Source organism: Ptychodera flava, chromosome 17, assembly GCF_041260155.1.
Source record: "Ptychodera flava strain L36383 chromosome 17, AS_Pfla_20210202, whole genome shotgun sequence".
Taxonomy (NCBI): domain Eukaryota; kingdom Metazoa; phylum Hemichordata; class Enteropneusta; family Ptychoderidae; genus Ptychodera; species Ptychodera flava.
Genome location: NC_091944.1, coordinates 7,460,114 through 7,480,875, shown reverse-complemented (window position 1 = coordinate 7,480,875; position 20,762 = coordinate 7,460,114). Strand labels below are relative to the sequence as shown.

General features: G+C 38.5%; 2 protein-coding genes across 2 annotated transcripts in view; both read left to right on the top strand.

Annotated features, from left to right (window-relative positions):
* Positions 1-3,446, top strand: part of LOC139116452 (FK506-binding protein 2-like) — a 63,324-nt gene extending 59,878 nt beyond the window's left edge. The window contains exons 3-4 of the mRNA XM_070679078.1: positions 1,862-1,992; positions 2,322-3,446. Coding sequence (XP_070535179.1) covers positions 1,862-1,992; positions 2,322-2,616 — 426 coding nt within the window. The 3' untranslated portion in view covers positions 2,617-3,446. The remainder of the gene's footprint in view (positions 1-1,861; positions 1,993-2,321) is intronic.
* A 4,770-nt stretch (positions 3,447-8,216) lies between these two features.
* LOC139115285 (peptidyl-prolyl cis-trans isomerase FKBP2-like) overlaps positions 8,217-20,762 on the top strand; it is a 48,251-nt gene continuing 35,705 nt past the window's right edge. The window contains exon 1 of the mRNA XM_070677296.1: positions 8,217-8,709. Within this exon, the coding sequence (XP_070533397.1) occupies positions 8,596-8,709 (114 nt within the window). The 5' untranslated portion in view covers positions 8,217-8,595. The remainder of the gene's footprint in view (positions 8,710-20,762) is intronic.

Below are 20,762 nucleotides of genomic sequence, written 5' to 3'. Positions count from 1 at the left end.
CGGACTTGAATTCAGTCTTAAGTAATCACAATGTTGACTGTACACATATAGCTGTGCTGGACCTTTCATCACGCTTCAGGGAGAAGAACAAGAAACTAAAGTGGATACACAAAACAAAACCACCCAAACATTAGCCAAACATATTAGCTCAAAATTAACAACCCAGCACATATTTCATATCAATAAGAGACGGTTTTGTTTTAGTCCCCCCCAAACTTCTTTAAGTTCCCAAATCTCTTCAAGTAAGTTGGTTGCCCGTACTGGTTACCTGGCAAATTTAAGATTAACAACTAACTCTCGTTAATAAAATCTGTATAGGATAAATCAAGTTCCGCTCTTCTACAACTGAATCAAACGTTGAGTTTCAAAAGTTACCCTTGTTTTAAAATAACGCCACCTTGATACAGAACTCAGACTGCGAGGTCAGGATATCTCCCTGTATGAAAAATAGTCGCAATCATACCCAGCAATAATCCGATAACACTAGGTCAAAATTCGCAATTAAATAAATTGTTATAAAAATAGACACAAAACAGCACAGAACAGAGAGTAAAGCAAAGTCAATTTAATGGAAGAAAGATATATGGACCTCTAGCTAAAAGACTAAGAAGTGATGTCAGGTGTTTCGAAAATAGAAAGCGCATCCTGCCCCACTTTTGGCACCCACCGTATATCAATCTGTAAGTCAAATAGGTAGTGGTCACCAACTATGGCCAAATGTCAGTGCAGATACCATCAGCAATCATTTGTCAAAGAGAGATGTTGTATTTATATATCAGCTTGTGATACCTGCCAAAAAAAGCGTTTGAATGTAGAGACAAGTCTTTGGGAACAAAATGACTTCTCTCACCTGTCAGGAAACTAGACACAATTAACATCATTTTATAAAAGGGACATAAAATGTACCTGTTCGCCAATCAAGTATGTTTTGTTCTTTGCATTGATTTAACACCTTGTAAGAGAGCTGGCTATGTCTCTCTACAAAATCACCATGTGAACTGCATGCTCTTGAATATCGAATAAGCTGGGAAACGTATACCCCATAAGTTGGTGAGAGTGGGATATTACTGATGAGGTGTGGGAAATTGATGATACTAAAGTTGAAATCATCTCTCGTGTCATATAGCCTAGTAGAAAGGTGACCATTAGAGCGAAATTCAAGGAAAATATCCAGATACGAAGCAGAAGAGGCCATTTCTGTAGTTTCTTTAATCTCCAAATCTGGAGGATAAATCATAGCGAGATAGTAACTTAATTTGGAGTTATTCATTGAAATAATATCGTCTATGTATCTAAATGTAAGGTTGAAAGTTCTAGCTACAGAGAACTTTTTCTGCTTGATCAAGTTCTGGATAAATTCTGGCTCGTATGAGTAAATAAATAAGTCAGCAAGAAAGGGAGCACAGTTAGTGTCCATAGGAATTCCTATACACTGTTTGACAATGCGTACATCTAAATTCAACAAATATGTTGTCAATGAGGAAATCAGGCATACAGATGGTACCTCTTGGTATAAAAACTTTAGAATTAGTAGTATTCTTAACAAAATATTTAGAATTATACCCTAATATTACATATTTGTAACGGCGTGAACTGCTTATGTAGAAAATTTCTTGGTTGATGATGTTTTTCAAGTGTTCTTTCAATTTATCATGTGGTATTGTGGTATACAACGTGGAAAAATCGATAGTTTGTTAGATGTTATTTTTGAAATAGATGTCCTCAGGTAAAAGAATAGCACTACATAGATTTACACTCAGACTGAAGAGCTGCATCGATTCGTATCATTTTTACCGAGGCAGTGATTGGCCAACACGACCTTGAAAGATGACCGCTATCAAACTTCTTCTTTCAACCCCAGGGCACGTTGGAAGATGGAACCATATTTGATTCCTCCTACATATGGGGAGAGCCATTTGCGTATGTCATTGGCGATGAAGAAGGCCAGCTTATCAAAGGCTGGGTCAGGGGAGTCAAGAGTATGTGTGCAGGGTATGACTATGAATTATTGTCTGACTGCTTGTGATATCCTCATTAGACGTGATGTTGTGCGAGCATGCTTTCATAGTACTATATATATATATATATATATATATATATATATATATATATATATATATATATATATATATATATATATATATATATACTGTTTATAGGTCAACTATTATTCTGTTTCATTGTGGTACTATGGTTTCTGAGAATTGGCGAGATATATTACTCTTTCGTTAAAAATTTCCTTCGTTCTTCGTTCTCTCTATATGTGTGTGTGTGTTTATTAGGTCGACTAACATTGTTTTATTGTGTAATCATAATTTCAGTGAAATCAGGCGAATAACCATACCTCCTCTTCTTGGTTACGGTCGCAAAGGGTCGCCATCGCTTGTACCATCGAATTCAACGCTAACATTCGATGTCAAACTGGTCAAGGTTGTGAAGGTCGCCACCTCCAATTACTTTCCGCCACACGACCCTCCGTCACCGAACTACGAAGCGCTGCAGTTTCTGGCCATACCTTTCTCCGTCATCTTGTTCGTCCTTGTCGCTGTATGTCTCTACTCATACGAACACAGAGGAAAGAAAATAAAGTGGTATCGTGTCGGCGATTCTGTGTGATATAACAAAGTTATGAGAGAGAAACGTTTCCGTTTAGCACGTCATCTGACAGCAGATTTCTATTGTAAAGCCCATTTATATTCGAGCCACGTACGGTGTATCGCACCCTTTCAACGACATTTCAACGCAGAAAAGTACTTGTATGCAATTGTAAACTAGCTTAAAGAGGTCCGATCTAAGCATTTGGTATAGCGGAAGTAAGATTTATTTTGCAACATTGCGATTTAAATTTTTTGAGATTTATTTTTGTAGTTGTATATCTTACACATATATCTTACACAATGAGAAAGTGAACGGTACAAAGTAATTTGTCTTTCAAGAGTATTATTGCTGTCAGTTATAGATAACACCAGAATTCATGTGTACAGGTTGGAGCCTTGATATTTTTTTGAAACATTGGCTGAGAATGGGTATTTGCAATACTCTATTCAGAGGGATCAGTAAACGAAAGATATAGGACAACTTCCTGCATCTACAAAGAATATATGTTATCGAGGAAATTGATGCACGAATAATTGGGAATCTCAACAATCTCATTTCTACCAATGCTTATAATATTTGATCTCATGATCAATTTTTGCCGATGTACTTCACGACACAAAACATCAGCCAAAACAACAGCGGTATCAGTTGAGCATAAATATTACGATTAGACAATTCCTCTTATGTCCGAGTCGAATAAACATTGAAAACAAAAGTGTTGAGATTTAAATGAATTTTAATTGATTTAAAGTCTTGCTGTCAAATTTTCTGTCACATTTTAACTAGGTGTATATAAAGCTTATTACGCTGAACAAAAATTATAAATCATTCATTTGACCGGACTGAGTATGGCTAAAACAATAAAATAAATTCATTAAATTACAATTGACAGCATTTCATAACACTGCGTAGATTTTAGAATCTATGTTCCATCACAATAAAATGTTGAGGACTATGGTTACTCTTGCATCGATTTTTTCAGAATCGGATATAATTATATGAAACTTAACATAATAGTGTATTCCCTACGAAGGTGACAGCGCATTTCTACTACATTCATGTTAATTTACCATTTTGATGTCGGTATGTGTGAATTAAACTTTAAACTCAAATAAATGTAGATGTATTTTCTATTATTTTTGTTCTGTGCAAATGTACAGAAAACAATTTCTTGTTAAAATTCAATAGTAACGTCGAAATGCACAGGTTTCATCTTATGAACACAGCCTGTACATGTATGCGTTGAATATCTGATGCTATTGATATTGTTGACACTAAAATTTAAGTGACATGTTAGGATTGGTTTGTCAAAAATAGCATTGCATATTGTTTACTTTGCGTTGTGTTTACAAGCCTAATACCTCAGGGAGGAGTAACAGAAAATAATCATTTCTCTTGGACAAAAACTATGAAAACGGTATCAAAAGTTACGATTATCACCTCCTATCAAAAACTGTGAGAAACTCTGTCGTACAGTGCAGCACTCACGTAGGCTTCACGGACTCGAAAAGTAAAGAAGACTAATCGTTGCAAGGTGAGGGAAAATTGCTTATTGAAGAGATGTATTCACATGGGTTCGACAAAGTCGGAATAACTGCTGATAATTCGTCCTCCGACTATAAGTTTGTGTCATCAGTAACATGTGCTTTTACGCTCATTATGTAAAGATTTCATTGAGAGCAGACTTAACTCTGGGCGACAATGAAGTTTAAGATGATTTAAAGGGAGGATGATGAACATTAGTGCATTGCTATTTATTATTTTAGTAGATGCATTTGAAAAAATCCCGGAAGATATAATTAGTATAATGTTCGTATCGCTAAAATTGGCTTTAAGGTTCTTTTTTATGCATGGAAAGCTGCAATTTCGTTGCCAAAGTATGTATACTCTATCGCTTATTTTTCGTTATGCATTGCTGTTGTATACGTTTATGACATAAAGAATAAAAATATATTTTGTCACAACGAGTTCCGTGTAAGGCATCAGACGACAGGAACCAAAGCAATATTTGAGCTTTGTTTATCATGTTCTATAGATGGCGTCATTCTGCTCCGGTAAATACCTACAAATGGAGCAGTCGTATCTAAGAGTAGTTCGTCAGAATTTCTTTTCACTTATTCTTCTGTGAAAGCAGTACGGGTTATAACGTCTTCTTCGGCAAAATGTGATTGTTGTCGTCATATTTTGTTTAACTGCAGCTGTTTGTCTGTAATCGTTTATTGAACCTAACAAAAACAAACAATACAAGCGCAACAAATTTGTAGCTTTTCCTTCTTTCATTCATATGGTACTGAGGAGCGATGTATTCTTCACTTTGACTTATTTTATGTATGTATGTATGTATGTCTGTATGTATGTATGTATGTATGTCTGTCTGTCTGTCTGTATGTATGTATGTATGTATGTATGTATGTATGTATGTATGTATGTATGTATGTATGTATGTATGTATGTATGTATGTCTGTCTGTCTGTCTGTCTGTCTGTCTGTCTGTCTGTCTGTATGTATGTATGTATGTATGTATGTATGTATGTATGTCTGTATGTATGTATGTATGTATGTATGTATGTATGTATGTATGTATGTATGTATGTATGTATGTATGTATGTATGTATGTATGTATGTATGTATCTATGTATCTATGTATCTATGTATCTATGTATCTATGTATGTGTGTGTATGTATGTATGTATGTATGTATGTATGTATGTATGTATGTATGTATGTATGTATGTATGTATGTATGTATGTATGTATGTATGTATGTATGTATGTAGTGTCTGTGTGTCGTGTATGTATGTATGTATGTATGTATGTATGTATGTATGTATGTATGTATGTATGTATGTATGTATGTATGTATGTATGTATGTATGTATGTATGTATGTATGTATGTATGTGTGTCTGTCTGTATGTATGTATGTATGTACGTATGCGTTAGGGCTCGAAATTAACTTTTTTCCCTGGTAGTCCTATTTGGCTACCATTTTCTGAAGTTGGTAGCCCAGCGACAAGGTCTGGTAGCCCATGCATGAATGAAGAGGGTTTTTTCTGTAAAGGATATTTTTATTTATATCGAGACAATGAACGATTTATTTTGCATGATTCTATGCAGTAAGTGAATCTTTTAGTCATTTGACATCAATACCTGCAGATCATACCTTAGGAGAACGGTATAGCATGTGCAGTGGACAGTGACGTCCCGAAGTTTGACGACCTATTCACACATACGCAGAGCTTATATGCAAATTTTGATGTTCGTAATGACAACGACTTTTCACTCAGTGTTGTGTGAACATAACATGGCTAAAATAGTTTGGCTATGAATTTCAGGATGACAACTTGGTATACAGTCATGTTCCTAATACTTTCGTGGCAATTTCGGCTATATTTCCCCACTATATCATGGGATGATTTCGTACACTCCGGAAAGCGTAATTTGTGGATGGCCCGACAGCTTTTTCTTTGCAGTTTGAATAATTGTGTGTTTAATTGTGAATTGATAAATTGTGATTAAATAACTATGAAAATGAATTTTCATTTGGCATCATTTCCGAGCCTGTTATCCAAGTACATCAGTTCAGATAATGATATTTTACTGAAATTGCCAACAAAGTCAACATGTCCTTTCTGTGTCCAGCTGAGATAAGTTTATGAGCGTCGGTCATCTCACAGCGATCAACATCATGTCGCCCACTGAGTAATTTCAGTCTCAGGCTTTGGTAGTCCGTGTGGGCTACCATTTCATGGGTTTTGGTAGCCCAAGGGAAAAGTTGGTAGTCTGTGGACGCGGGACTACCGCTAATTTCGAGCCCAGTAGACTGTGTGTATGTGTGTATGTATAGATGGATAAATGTAGGGGGTATACAAAACGAAGACCGAAGATATACTACTTGTTGGGGTTCAGTTTTAAGCTCTTGGTGTAAGAAAACCTTTCATCGGCTTAGTTTTTCGAAATTCGAAAAATTTATTTTTCTCCGCAGAGTTAACACAGGGATGGCGGCCATTTTGGATTTCAAAAAATCTAACTCAGCTGGCACAACAAGATGGTCACTAAAGCCATCACATTAAGAAAGTTAGGTTGTAGTCAGATTTCTATCATGCCAATGTGTCTACATATCACTTCAAACTCAATTATCGAAGTTCTAACTCTATTCTGTAGCAGTAGATAAAACAGTTTGAGGATAATAAATCAAGATGAGTAGGTTATTCAAAGATAGGGCGAAGAAAACGCCGGCCCAAAATCACAGAAAAAAAAGCAAAAACTGTTTGCAGTCTATGTAAAGGTGCTTATGGTTTAGGGAGCGTAAGAATTGACAGAGTGGCAGATGAACAATGCCACCGATGCAGGAAATCAGACGTAAGGAATAAGGTATCGGTGAATATACTGCATGTATGTGAAAAGTGTACAAATGAATCGACGATACCTTACTTCTCTGGTAACAGTACCTTGGTACATGGTCAAACTGTCCATGGCAATGTACATGTAGGCTGCACTGTGTCTGTACAGTACGCTTAACCTACATGTATGGTGATCGATTGCACATAAACAATACGTACGCGCATTCTCGTAAACTTGTTCTTATACTCTCTAGATTGAATCATTGAGTATGAATAGAGGAAAGCACAGTTTTTCAGTCAGACTTTGGGATCGTGTCACTTACATGTTTACTTCAAGACTTTGGGATCACTCTTCAGCAGTGTTAATTTCAAGACTTTTCAAGACCTTCACACTCACAAGCTGGATTCATTCTGTGGACTTTGCACGGACCAACCTCAAGCCTGCAACCCAAAGGACTGCTCAGCTCATTGGTCTGTCTGATTCAAATCTGGAACTTTGTCGTCCCAGCTGAGATAAGTAGCCTGTAAACTTATAAAGTTTGTACTTTATCCCTGGGAGAAGTGATTAGTTTTATTTCTTGTAATAAATTTCATTTTCAAGAAAATCTGATCACAGGGTACTGCAAGCATTATTTACCTGTGTCGGCTGTGTGCCTATTGCTCTACCCTCGCTGTCTCTGTATAGTGTTCAAAGAAAACAGTCCATATCTGTTGGTATCCCTAATCAACTTCATTAATTTGTTCTTCGATCACCAACGCGGCGGGGGGAGGGGGGCTTATCGCCCTGACGAAATAACTCGTGAGCAGCTCATCTGGTAAAAGATATATATTCGTCTTTTACCTCATGAGCTGCGAACGAGAACAAATTAATAAAGGGGATTAGGGAGGGTAATTAACAGATATGGACTGTTTTCTTTGAAATGCTATAGAGAGATAGCAAGGGTAAAGTAATAGGCACACACCCGACACAGGTAAGTCTTGTATAATGAAAAAAGTTTAATACATGACATTTATTGATCATATTCATAACTTCTAGATGAATAATGCTTGCAGTACCCTGTGATATCTCCTCTATCGCCGCTGGTGAAACATCTTTGTTTGAATAAATTATTGACACCCAATAAAAACTTTCGACTTAAAGAGCGATAGCTCTTTCAATCATTTAGGCCACATCCTTGCATTTGTGTCCGCAATAAAATAAGCTCTCCATCCCCGTCGCCTGCGTCGCCGCGCGTTTTTGAGTTTGATAGGCGCGCCCTCACACTGTTCCCATCCACTGAACCAAGGTCCCTCCACAAACCGTCGGTACATGTGTATGTACAAATCCCTATCGGCGTGAAGGTATTCATAGAGTTTAGCCTACCCAATTATCGAGAATGCTGTTAGAATGATGAAGCTTTACCGATGAGGGCAATCACGTGACCCTAATAAGAAATGGGATTGCATCCTCCCAGCCACAAGCTGATATAGTGAGCGTCACTGGGCTCGGGATCACAAACGCGCACTAAAAAGGTCACGTGACTGAGTTGGCAAAACGCGAGATCAGTGGTTTGGGATCTGAGTGCCTGATTGCCGCGGTGGCGTGTATACATTCGTACTGTGATGTTCCGTCGGCGTCTGTCTCTCAGATGCCATAACAAATCCAGTGATAATTATGGACATTGCTGTATGCCCAGCGTTCGGAGTCCAGGTATTTTTCACATTGACGAATCTTGGCCTGCTGGTCGTTGGAAATGTCGAGGTGGAAGGTTTCAAAGTAGTGGTAACGGTAAGTGACATTTAACAAGAACCAATTTTGCAAAATTAACGTGCCTTGCCAGTCTGTGTGTAGCGCAGTCACGAACGATTGCCGTGTAACTGTAGAGAACAGCTATTCGATCTAAATTAGTAGCCTCGCTACATTGTCGACGCTCGAACTCACAGAAATTGTTGCTTTCAAAAGAAACTGACTGACTGACATACGTTAAAGATAGACATATACGCCTGTTAGAAATTGAGAAATTATGCTCAAAGCGACAATGTATGGATCATCTGTGTAAGTATGGCTTTGCGGTTTTTCATTATGGCGTGCGATTTTAATAATGAGTCGTTGATAGCGATATTGCAAGCTATGTTACATGTTATTTACTTAGCTACAGCGTGCTGTGCTGTAATTCATTTATTGTACGGGGAAACGAAACGCATTTCAACGCTCGCTTTATCGTGTATACGACATGTTTTTGCCTGTTGTATTGTCATCGCAAACGATAGATTTCCTATGGTTCTTCTTTCGAGAGAACAAGAAATTCGAAAAGTCACAAGCTTTGCCTGTCAACAGAAGAATTTCCCCAACAGAATCGATGATTGATTGATTAGGCAACAAGTTTCACGCGATTTTCTGACATTAACGAGTTTAAAACAGGTTTGTGATGGACATTGCGACGACCAAATCATATACGAAATGTCCGAGTCCGTCTGACACAGTGGCAAGATTACACTTTTAAAAGGAGCAAGCAGTATACTTTCCATGGCATGACGTCACTGACAACACTGTTGAAAATTTTGTATGGAACAGTTTGGGAATGCAGCAGCTGGTCATGTTTTTATACATCGACATAAAATCCCAGCCTTGAGAGACCAAGATAAAACCTTGCCATGTCGGCTGACCAACATCCACCTGAAGTACTAGCGTACGATTCGGTTCTCCTGACGGGGATCAACAGAGACGCCTGGAAAGTTTGCTGCGGGCTACGGAGACAGACAGTGGAGAGTTCTGCGGAGACAGCAATACTCGTTCAAAAACGTGAAGGCAGATGTGTAAACTGAGTATTCAATAAGAAGCCAAATAAACATAGAATACATACATTGGTCACTGCAAAGTTACGGCTTTCACAATTTTGATGTAGTCATAATTATGGCCGTTAAATGAAAGCAATAAAGTTGAAGAAAGCAAACGGCTTAAAGTTGACCTAACAATCTTAGACTGAAAATGGCATTAAAATAAAGAAGGTTCTACAATACGGTGTAAATATTTACGATGACAAAATCGCGGTTGTCACGATCGTTTCCTTGGTAAGAGAGTCCATATTACCCGGTCACCCACTTCTCTCGGTCCTGTGAATATTACATTATTTGTCTAGCTACATTTGCAAATCTGTCAAGTGGAATCTGCAGATTTCTCTTGGCGCCGCTCGTTTCTTACGTATTACAATTTTTGGCTTAATATTTTCCTGATAGTAATGATAAAGATGACGACGGCGACTGCTGCGAGCACTGTTTGTGTTCTTTATCAGTATCTCTGATCACGTAGGTAAATGTATTGTTAGCGGGTCAATTAGAAATATTTGTATTATCCCAATAGGTGTTAAAAATCAAGTACGTAATTGCAATGCCAATACGTAACACCACGTGAATCCTACCATATATGTAGTAATTATAGAGCATGTTATTTCCCGGTAGTTCTATCATACAAAACACAAAATGAGTTTATCTTTGCGAAACAACGCGGAAAATATATTTGAATACAATGCTAGCAATGTTCCATTGACTGCGACAAATGTAATAGAAATTGGACACTTTATACCTAATCATCGCCGTTATTGTACTCTCGTAGTAGCTGCGTGGACGTTGAGAGTGCGAAATTTTCGCCAAAAATTGCTAATAGTTGTGGACTATTGTCCGCTAGCGCCACTGATTTAGACACTAATTTTTTCAAAACTAGTTCGAGTCTGTAGCCTATTCGGTTTTCTCCGTAACAGACCTTTGGTTTCTCTCGGCTTCCAACAACAATGGTCGTTCGCTATCTCGAAGGTTTCATAAGTATAGCGTTGCCTATCTATCAGGTGGCAGCTTTAGCCGTCAGTAAACGTTAAACACTCGTTGACAATGTACTCTCTCTCTCTCTCTCTCTCTCTCTCTCTCTCTCTCTCTCTCTCTCTCTCTCTCTCTCTCTCTCTCTCTCTCTCTCTCTCTCTCTCTGACAAAAGACCGATAGCAGGGGAATAGATTTGAGCTGTGAACCGCAGCAATATCTCTCTCGAGCCGTATCCGATCGAGCGAGTCCGCATAAACAACAGAGATGGCTGCTATCACAGTTTCGCCTACTCGTCGCCTTATCAGAAGGAATTTCCATATAAAGTGAACAGGCTTGCCTAAAAGAGAATAGATAATGGGTGTCTCAAAAGCAGGGAGATTTAACTCAGAGATACTCAAATCTATGCATATCTCAATATGAAATCTGCATAGGATGGAGAGATGACCGCAATATCGCCATTCTTGTAACGCGGTGATAACATCGCACAACACTCGAACGACGATTCTGATAACTTCGACGGGGAATACTCAATATTTCAGCAAACGTAATTCACAATTGTGGACACGGGATCCCATTTTGTAAAGCCTCGTCGACAATTTCAATGAGACTTGGTTTGAATCTCATTGTCAACTTTAAAACTGCTTGCCCTGGAGTCTTGTGTACAGATCGATTTGAAGTCAATTTGACCAGAATTTATTCGATTTGCAGTCTAACGTTGCTTCCCGAATATTCTCGTCAATGTTAATTCTTACAGCAAAATCGCGTGCAGTCACGCTGTCAGTGTTCCTCTGCTAGCGATGTCGAGGCGGAAGGTTTCATACTGTCAGCAACTGTGTCTGTCTGTCTTTCTGTCAATCTCTTCTCTTGTTCTTCATGTCGTCTGTCTGTCTGTCTCTGTCTGTCTGTCTGTCTGTCTGTCTGTCTGTCTCATTCTCTCTCCGCTTATAGTCAGAAAAGTAAAACGGAGTTTTTAGCCATTTGGCAGCTGGCAACGAATTTGAGATGTTAAACCAGAATGCATTTGGGGCCGAGGCCGTTCTGTTAATCTCAAATCTTTAGGTGTTTTTAAGTGTATACGGCTTGTGTAGAGAAGCCAAAGTTTTTATGGCAAACGAAAACCTTTTCCACTATTTGTCACTGTGACTATTAGTGTTAAGTATATTCGAGATGATTTGCTTCTCCACTGTTCCACTATTTGCACTCTAACTCCCGAATTTATTCTTATTATGAAAGAGAATATTTTCAAGTTTCGCTGCAGGTGCATAGTTTAAAGTCGTACGTCCTACGTGAATGTTCTAATACAAGGGAAGCGAATACCTTGAAAGATTCCAGACTTCGGTCCTGACGTCGACTTCAAAATTTTCTCTCGTCTTCTAATTTTGCTCTATTGTACTTTTGCTACCATGAGAAAACTGCCGATGGGTTTAGTCCGGTCTATGCTGAGGTAAATATAGTAACATCAATCAGAATGGCAGATATTTTTCTTGTGTTGAGATTATCCCAGGAGGCAAGACATCTGGTTAGAGAAGACCCTATCAGAGTTGTCATGGGTTTGCACAATGTATGATAACGCATTGTTCGTGACATTATTTTTGTATCAGCCTGGACAAAATCTTCCGGCCACTTTTGGCATGCTACCGTCCCTTGAGTCAACAACAGAGCTGACGAGCTGTTTCACCACGTACGGATGAAATTTAAAGCAAATTGGAGAGTAAGGTAAAGAGAAGGGGACGTCGGTAACTACGCCCGTGCGACTTTCTTGTTTACAAACTATGTATCTCATGCACGGTATCCAGATGCATTCTGTAATCATGGATGCAACAGTTAAATTTACGATGTACATTTGATAAACATGCTTTAACTTTTATCAATCGCCAAAGTACCTTGGATGCAGTATAAGGCGTTTGAGCGCAGTTCCAACTACCCTTCCCTAAAGAGTGATTATTTAAAGAATTCTGGTAGTTCTTTCAAAATACAGCTATCTGCCATATTCAGAAGACCGTTTAGACCAGCACTGACTCTACGTAATTCGGAGGTTATACCGTATATGACACTTGGACAAGCGATTTCATTCTGTTAAGGCTGGAGACCGCGGGAGAAAGAAGCACATGGGTGTAACAGACAACCGATTACTCCATAAAGCGGGAAAAAGTATCCGACCATGGGTAGTCAAACACACAATGACTGAAGGAGGAAAATTTGGTAGACATAGGTAACACGATAGCACAAGTGATGATTGAACGAATGACATATATGTATGTTAGATATCTCTTCTTATGTGCATTTTTCGATAGATAGATAGATAGATAGATAGATAGATAGACATAGATAGACAGATAGATATATAGATAGGTACATCATGCATACATTCATACATACATACAAACATACATTCATAAATACATACATACATGCATACATACATACATACATACATACATACATACATACATACATACATACATACATACATACATACATACATACATACATACATACATACATGCATGCATGCATGCATGCACGCTCGTGTAACCTGGATGCATATGAAAACTCAATTTAACCTAGAGAGCGCCTTCTGTACATCTAATGAAACGCGGCCAGATAATACTGTATGTAATTGATCATTGAGTTCGTAATCCAGTATAATTACCTCAGCCTTAAAAATATCTCCGGACTCTTAAACAATAGTGCCACTAATTACCCATGAACATGACCTCCATATACCTCGATACATTGTCATCAAATAGTGATTATGCTGACCGTCAACCGGGGCTGTAAATACGCCATTAAGTGTCTTTTTTAGAAACTTGTTAATGCGTTGCCCTGATTTCGCTGTTGACAACTGTTTCCGAAGAGGAAGCGAGACTAACAAACTTGAATAAAGGCACTCTACAGATTGAAATTGACAAAATTCTTGATTTGCATACTCATTCTGGATTTACAATATGCCTACGCTTATCAAAATAAATCTAGATCTTCGTGCTCAGTGCACAGATATCTTAAAGTAGCATCTGGGCACAGTACATTCGCACAGTATCCGTGCTAATTTGCAAGATTTCGTCATTAACACTGCGATAAGGCTAGACAAGATCGACTACTTTCAAACTCACAGCAGATTGGAGGAACGACATCATCTACACTAATCAAGTCGCTTAAACGTCTGCTTTCGTAAATGCCGTTTGACTTCCATGACAAAGTAACAGCGCCTAGTGTAACCCCTCGTGTTTTCTCATTAAAAGTTTGCCCAAATGTCACTTGAATAACGATACTAGGAACCAGGCGCAAGATAAAGATTAACAAATCAAATTAACCATCACACATTTTTATTTCCATCACGTATAAGCACGTAATATTACATTTCCGAATACTTCATCATGACCACAGAGATTTCAAAGTCCCATGGAAATTCATCTGTATGTGCATATATAAATTAACATCAATTGTTAAATTTATTTCATACATATAACTACATGTCCACTGTCGCAGTTTTGCCGGTCTGCTTAAAGGTATGGAAATCGATCCCAGGGCCTAGGAGTGGCACATGTAAAACAGTGTGTATCTTTGCGTCAGAGGCGGAATAAACTATGAGTGTATCTATTTATCCAGGAAATCTTAATCCCGACTGCTATGTTTGTACGCATATAGAGCCAGCCAACGTTAGGGACACGAAAAACAACACGGGGAACAAACAGGCAGTGGCTTTGAACAAAATCAATGTACCTGGTACTTCACCGATATTCGTAGCTTGACGCACTTTGAACATAGCTCGTAACAAGGGACAGAGGAAAGCCCATGGAACCACGTGTACAACTATAACAGCCACTCATGTAGTTGGTGCACAGTGGAGATTTTTTGGATCAACAACTTTGACGGATGATGGACTGACCTTTCCCACTGCAAGCCAATTATGATCTTACTCGATTCAGCACAAAATTTTCGTATTGACTGTTGACGCGGTGTTTACAGTTGTTACGTGGTGGCAAATCCTAGTCGAATCGACGCGTACGACTGCTGCGTAAACAGTCACTGAATAAACTATGCACGCATTTACGAGCACTGGATATTTTTACCGTTTTAAATCGAAAACCGTCCATATACGCGTATGACGGTGACAAAAACAACACAAGGAATCTGGCGTACATTGTTACTGAATTACTTTGACCAAAAAATTCACCTAAATTCCGAACGATGATCATACAGAACTCTGCAGGTTTCCGGACTAAACGACCCCAAACCGACCGGATGTCAGTCAACTTTACCGGGCTCGACGTCTACTCTGTCAGCGTCAACTCAAACTTTCATTCCAGACAACTTTACCAAACAAACTTGCAATATACTAAATTTACGTTGAAAAAAATTCAAACTGTGTATCATATTGAAAAAAATCTTACCGGGGCCACGGAGCAAATTAAAAAGCCAACAAATCCCAACAGAAACAGAGGAATGATCATTAGTGTGCAAGGTCGCTGTATTATATGTCAATGTAAAAAGATTCTAGCTTTGAAATTTCAGGACGGTAAAAAAGGCGGGGCAGAATTAGACAAGATTACGACCAATGTGTTACCGCCTATGGTACATAACGTACTGTTGATTTGAACTGCCTCCGATCGAAAATTGTCAATACAAAGACATGATGTCAATAATTTTGCGAGATTATAAGTACCAGCTGTCTTCTCGCCAAATAGCTGCGATCAAGATTATTATGATAGAAGCAATTGACCGCCGAACACCTGCTTGCTCTTCTTATACACAACGTGTAAAATTGGTTATTCCTGCTGAGAAATACGACAGCAAATATTGCAATAAGAATTTCTTACTATCTTCCTCGCAATGATTTTTTCATCTGTGTCTATTTTACCATGGTTACTGGACCATTTCTGACGATTTTTACTGACAAAGAATCAGTTCACACTTATCGTGGGAACACCATCGTGGGAACACATTGCAAACACGTTCAAAAAATTTTCATCACATGAAAGATTACCGTAATCCCCGTTCCAAAGATGTAGGAAATGTATAATTGGTTGTTTATCATGAACAATCCCGAACTGCAGCCTCTAAATACAAAATGATTTTTCTTCTGAACAACAACTGTTCCCGACAACTTTACAATCGCACTCCGGTCATCACATGACGGTTGTAACCGTACATGTGCTGCCGCCAATGGAGAATCAAAAAATCAAAAGTCAAAAAGTATCGAAAAAAATATCAATATCCAAGCAATGTAAAACAGAGTAATTTTGATAGGGTCAATTTATTGTATATTATAAAAAATCTCCAGGCCACTCGGAACATCGTAAGATTATGATCTCACTCGTTCGAATACTACACTCACACGGTAGGGTAAAACTGGGAACTCAGATCGTTATATACTGCTTCCGCCAAGCGAATCCACTTAGCTAAAGATGGTAAAATGACCACAATTATTATTGCTAGTCTCTGTAAATTTTGCCGACTATTCGTTAGTAGTTGTCAAATTTCTTGAGTTTGTCCGAAAACTATTTCAGTGAATGACGTAAGGTTCAAGACATGTGAGTGCGAATGCAATATCGATATTGGGAAAGCAAAATCAGTCACAGACAATCGAGGAAGAACATGAGTCTATTACATGTAATCTGCGAATTAAATGAATCCTAGGTTACTATGAAAGTAAAAAAGGTAATGTTGTGCCTGGTTGGGAAAGAAAAAATGATCAAAAAAACGTCAGATAATATTAGAGCAATTTAGTAAAAAACAAGCTCAGAAAAACGTGTAGAGAAGAATGACATCACGGCGATCTTCAGGCCTTTCATCATGTTTCAGTCTGAATGTCAACATTTGATGCTAATCTATTTCAAGTGTCTCTTTTTGGTCAAATCCGACAGAGATGAGTCAATCGCGATTTAGTTTCATCGCCCCGACCCGACAGGAAATAATGCAGCTCATAGGCACCTGCATGATCGTGGCATGAACGTATCCAATGGGCGTCCACTGCCTCGGCCATTGACCATGCATCGCCAGCAAACAACGGTTTTAGACGTCACGAGAGCATTCTTTTCGCACTCTGTGAGCGTATGAGTGATTTGGGTAGGCAATTGGATTTGGATCGGGCTCAAGTTGATTTCGGCCAAAAACAGTCAGAAAAGTAGTTTATCGTGCTCCGTCCAAATTGGATCCGCATGTTGCCGGTTTTGTCCATGGCAAACAGCAGAGCCGTGGTGGCAGGCCGTATAACGCCGGGAACACACGGCATCGTACGCAGGGCTAGGCCACTATATACTTCCAAAAGAGATCTATCATAAAATATCGTACTGCAGGTCAACATACACATCACCCATTCATAGGCCTACAGGTACACAGATCAACAAACAAACAGGGAGAGGCAATCTGCTTGAAACCATGAAGCAGTCCGTTTGTGTCTGAACTCATCTGAGACTCGTGTTCAGTAACCGTTGGTCAAGTATTTTGCTCAGTAGTAAGAATCGTTTATTTATTGTTGACATCGAAATCGATCCGATGTACACAACAAATGTTTGATCGTTTGCACCTTTTCGCGTCCCCTCGTGATTGGCAGCTGTTTGAATGCTTTCATCTATTGTTCTGTGGACGCTTTGAACACAACATCGAAGCAGTTTTGGCATCAAAAATCAACTTAAAATGGAAAAAATGAGAGAATTTCACCAACAAGGTGATGCAACAAGTATTCACAAAACGTAATATATTGGAACAGTGCTTTAATTTACACCATGGTTGTTGAAAGCTCCAGATTTTCGGGAGCATTCGTTGACGCTGTTACCATACGCCACTCATATTGGATTATGAATGCCCAGGGAGATAGGGGGTATTTATAGGCTCCCCCTGCCTTTAACTTCTTCTGATGACTTGGCAAGCATCGGTTTGACTGTCACCATGTGTAAGGTTAACTGGTTTTCTATGATGGAAAGCACGTTTTCTTTGAGACGCGGATGGCAAGTCATTGTCATCGTCTCACCAGCGTGTATTATCATTCATTGTAAATATGTATATACAGACAGACAGACAGACAGACAGAGAGAGAAAAAAGCACAGACAGATAGATGGATAGACAAACTAACTATAGAATAATAATTCATCGAAAAGCAATTTTTAAGATCGCTTGAGTGCACGAAAAAAATGAGTTACAGTCATCCTCTGTACTTAAGTATACTTTAAGCTCACACAAACAGACAGACAGACAGACGCACATATACATAAATTATATATATATATATATATATATATATATATATATATATATATATATATATATATATATATATATCACTTGCAATATATTCTAACAACAGCCACAGTTGTCGTGCTGTGTCGTGTATGTGAGCCATATTAAATCTAATCGCAGGATTTACATACGTAGGTTACCAGTTCTTGTAAAGAATGGGATTATCGTAAACAGTTACTGTAATTCCCGTCGGTCGCGATAATGGCTTGGCATATATATCGTCGCTGTTGTAAACTGTCGACGCGACAAGAAACAGTAGCTCCTCCGAAAGTGATTATGGAAATGAGCATGCGCTACGGGCAGTACTCAGCTGAATTCGCTTTTGTCAAATTCATAGGCAACCAAGGTACTGGTAAAGTAGGGAGAAAGACAATACGACCATACATCAAAATCTTGTTGACATTGTTTATTCGAAAGCCTTATATATTTGTAAGACACATTTAGACGAGAAGAGCAATGTGTGATGCCTTACTGCAAATCCATGTTTATGGTCGAGTCCAGTTCGCGCCTCGAAAAACAAAGACACAAACTTTTCTCGAGAAAACTTTAAACCATAATAAATTATTCTCTTTCAAAATCACAAACGAAAATCGGGGTCGATTCTGGTACTAGAGAAACAAGCTAACCAACATTTTGAAACGTAATTCTGGTGAAAGAAGAAGGGCAAACGACTCGAAGGTGCGTAACATCTCGCAGAATGTCTTTTTATTCTAAATGGGTGTCTAACGAAAGGTATCTTCTATGTAGCTCACCGAGGCATCTGTAGAAAATAATAATAATCGATTCAATGTGGCTGACTTTGTACAAAAGCTTGGTATTTTTTGACAAGAGAGATTTGTTTGCCAAGAATCACTTGTATACTGGGGTGTAACATTCAGTTCACTTTTCCTTTAGGAAACTGAAAAAAGACGCAAAATAGTGTACTATAAAAAAGAATGGTAAACCGCTGGAAAAATTTGGCAGATAGACCGACACACACTGTCAGACAGATATGCAGGCAGAAGTCAAAGTAAAGTATTTTATAACAATGAAACGAATTTAAAGTCCAGAGCATAGTTACACACAGAGAGTCTTTTAGGGACCATGCACGACGGAGATACATGTATAAACAGTGATAATAGGATAGCGATGTTTGTTAAATGCGGCATAAAACTGAGCTGTACTGTTATAAAGCACATTGTGTATTTAAATACACATTCAAACATTCTCTCAATTGCCATTCAACATCTGAGCCATTCAAATAGGTAAGAAACAACTCCTGTATTTTCACCATACTGTCACTTAGTATTTACTCTGACATGTAACTTTTGTACGAAAAATACCACTGTAACTCACTCCGTGTTGAAACTTTTTGTTCTGTGGCACCTGTGGAAGTCCTACTTTTAGGACAAAACGTTGTGCAGATATAATAAACTATTTGAACCAGCAGATTGGTACGTTAGTAATATCCTACAAACGAATGTATATATATATATATATATATATATATATATATATATATATATATATATATATATATATATATATATATATATATATATATATATATATATATATTTGAACCAGCAGATTGGTACGTGTGTAATATAATGGGTTTAGAGGTCTTAGAGCAGGGTGTCATTAAATTTTGCCCATGTGGGAGAGCCTCAAATCCCTTGTATTCATACATAATCATTTTATTACATGCCTGTAGAGGGCCAACCCAGCTGGATGTTTAGAGAGAAAAATATGAATGTACGGACTGAAGTTCGCTCACATTTATCAATATAATCGGGACAGAGTTATTTATTGGATCTTGAATCGCAAGACTTTTTATCATTTACGTCACGACTGACACAGAGGCAGTCGAATGCAGCGATGACTTAAAATCAACAAGCAACACGACAAGTCTTGGCTTTACGACCAATTCGCGAAAACGACGTTGCCAATAAAGGTGATTTTACAACAGCTCAACAGAAAGTCAACATTACTGAATCCGCTGAGCAAGATGAGCGAACGACAAAGTTTGGTGCGATATTCCAATCAAACAAACCGGGGAAGACCGTTTTCTCTGGATTAGTAGCTCCGGACACAGGTACTAGGTTTCTTCGACCAGGGTAACAATGGACAACGGACTGTACAAGGTATATTTGGGTGTGGGAGGTAGCTGTATGTCAGAAAATTAATCATTCCTGTCACAAAGATTCACATTATCATCGGGCAAATTTTGATGTTTTTCGTTACCGGCATATTTCTGTGAACAGTTCGAATGTTTTGATGTACAATGAAAAGACTACGTTAGATTTTGCCGCTTTACAGAATGTTCTGTATACATTAATTCAAGTTGACAGTTCAGTTGCCTTGCGCGTGTTGATTTACCGCCATAGCTGACACTGTAGCAGACGAAATCAACGACGACCGAAAACAAACTAGGAACTAAACACACTTTTTAGAGCAATATCCGAAAATTGTGTAACGGTTTTATTTGACGACTCGATGTTATGAAAGCTCTCTTGAAAGTCGACGCCGTTAGAAGGATTTTGATGTCGGACGATGCATATTCTGGTTGTCACAAAATACGTGAAATGTGACTCGTACTGAAAACCGTACTTTCTCCTTGAAGGAGTTCCGGCCATTGATTTCCTTAGACCGGTAACCTTAGCAACGGTTAGCAGGGTGCGCGAACCGACAAAGTCGCCGACCCACCTGACCATTAGTCAAGATGAAGGCATATAATACAGCGCATATTTGCATCATGGTGCAAATTATGCCCTAACATACCTCATACAAAGCTATCTAAGCCATTCAA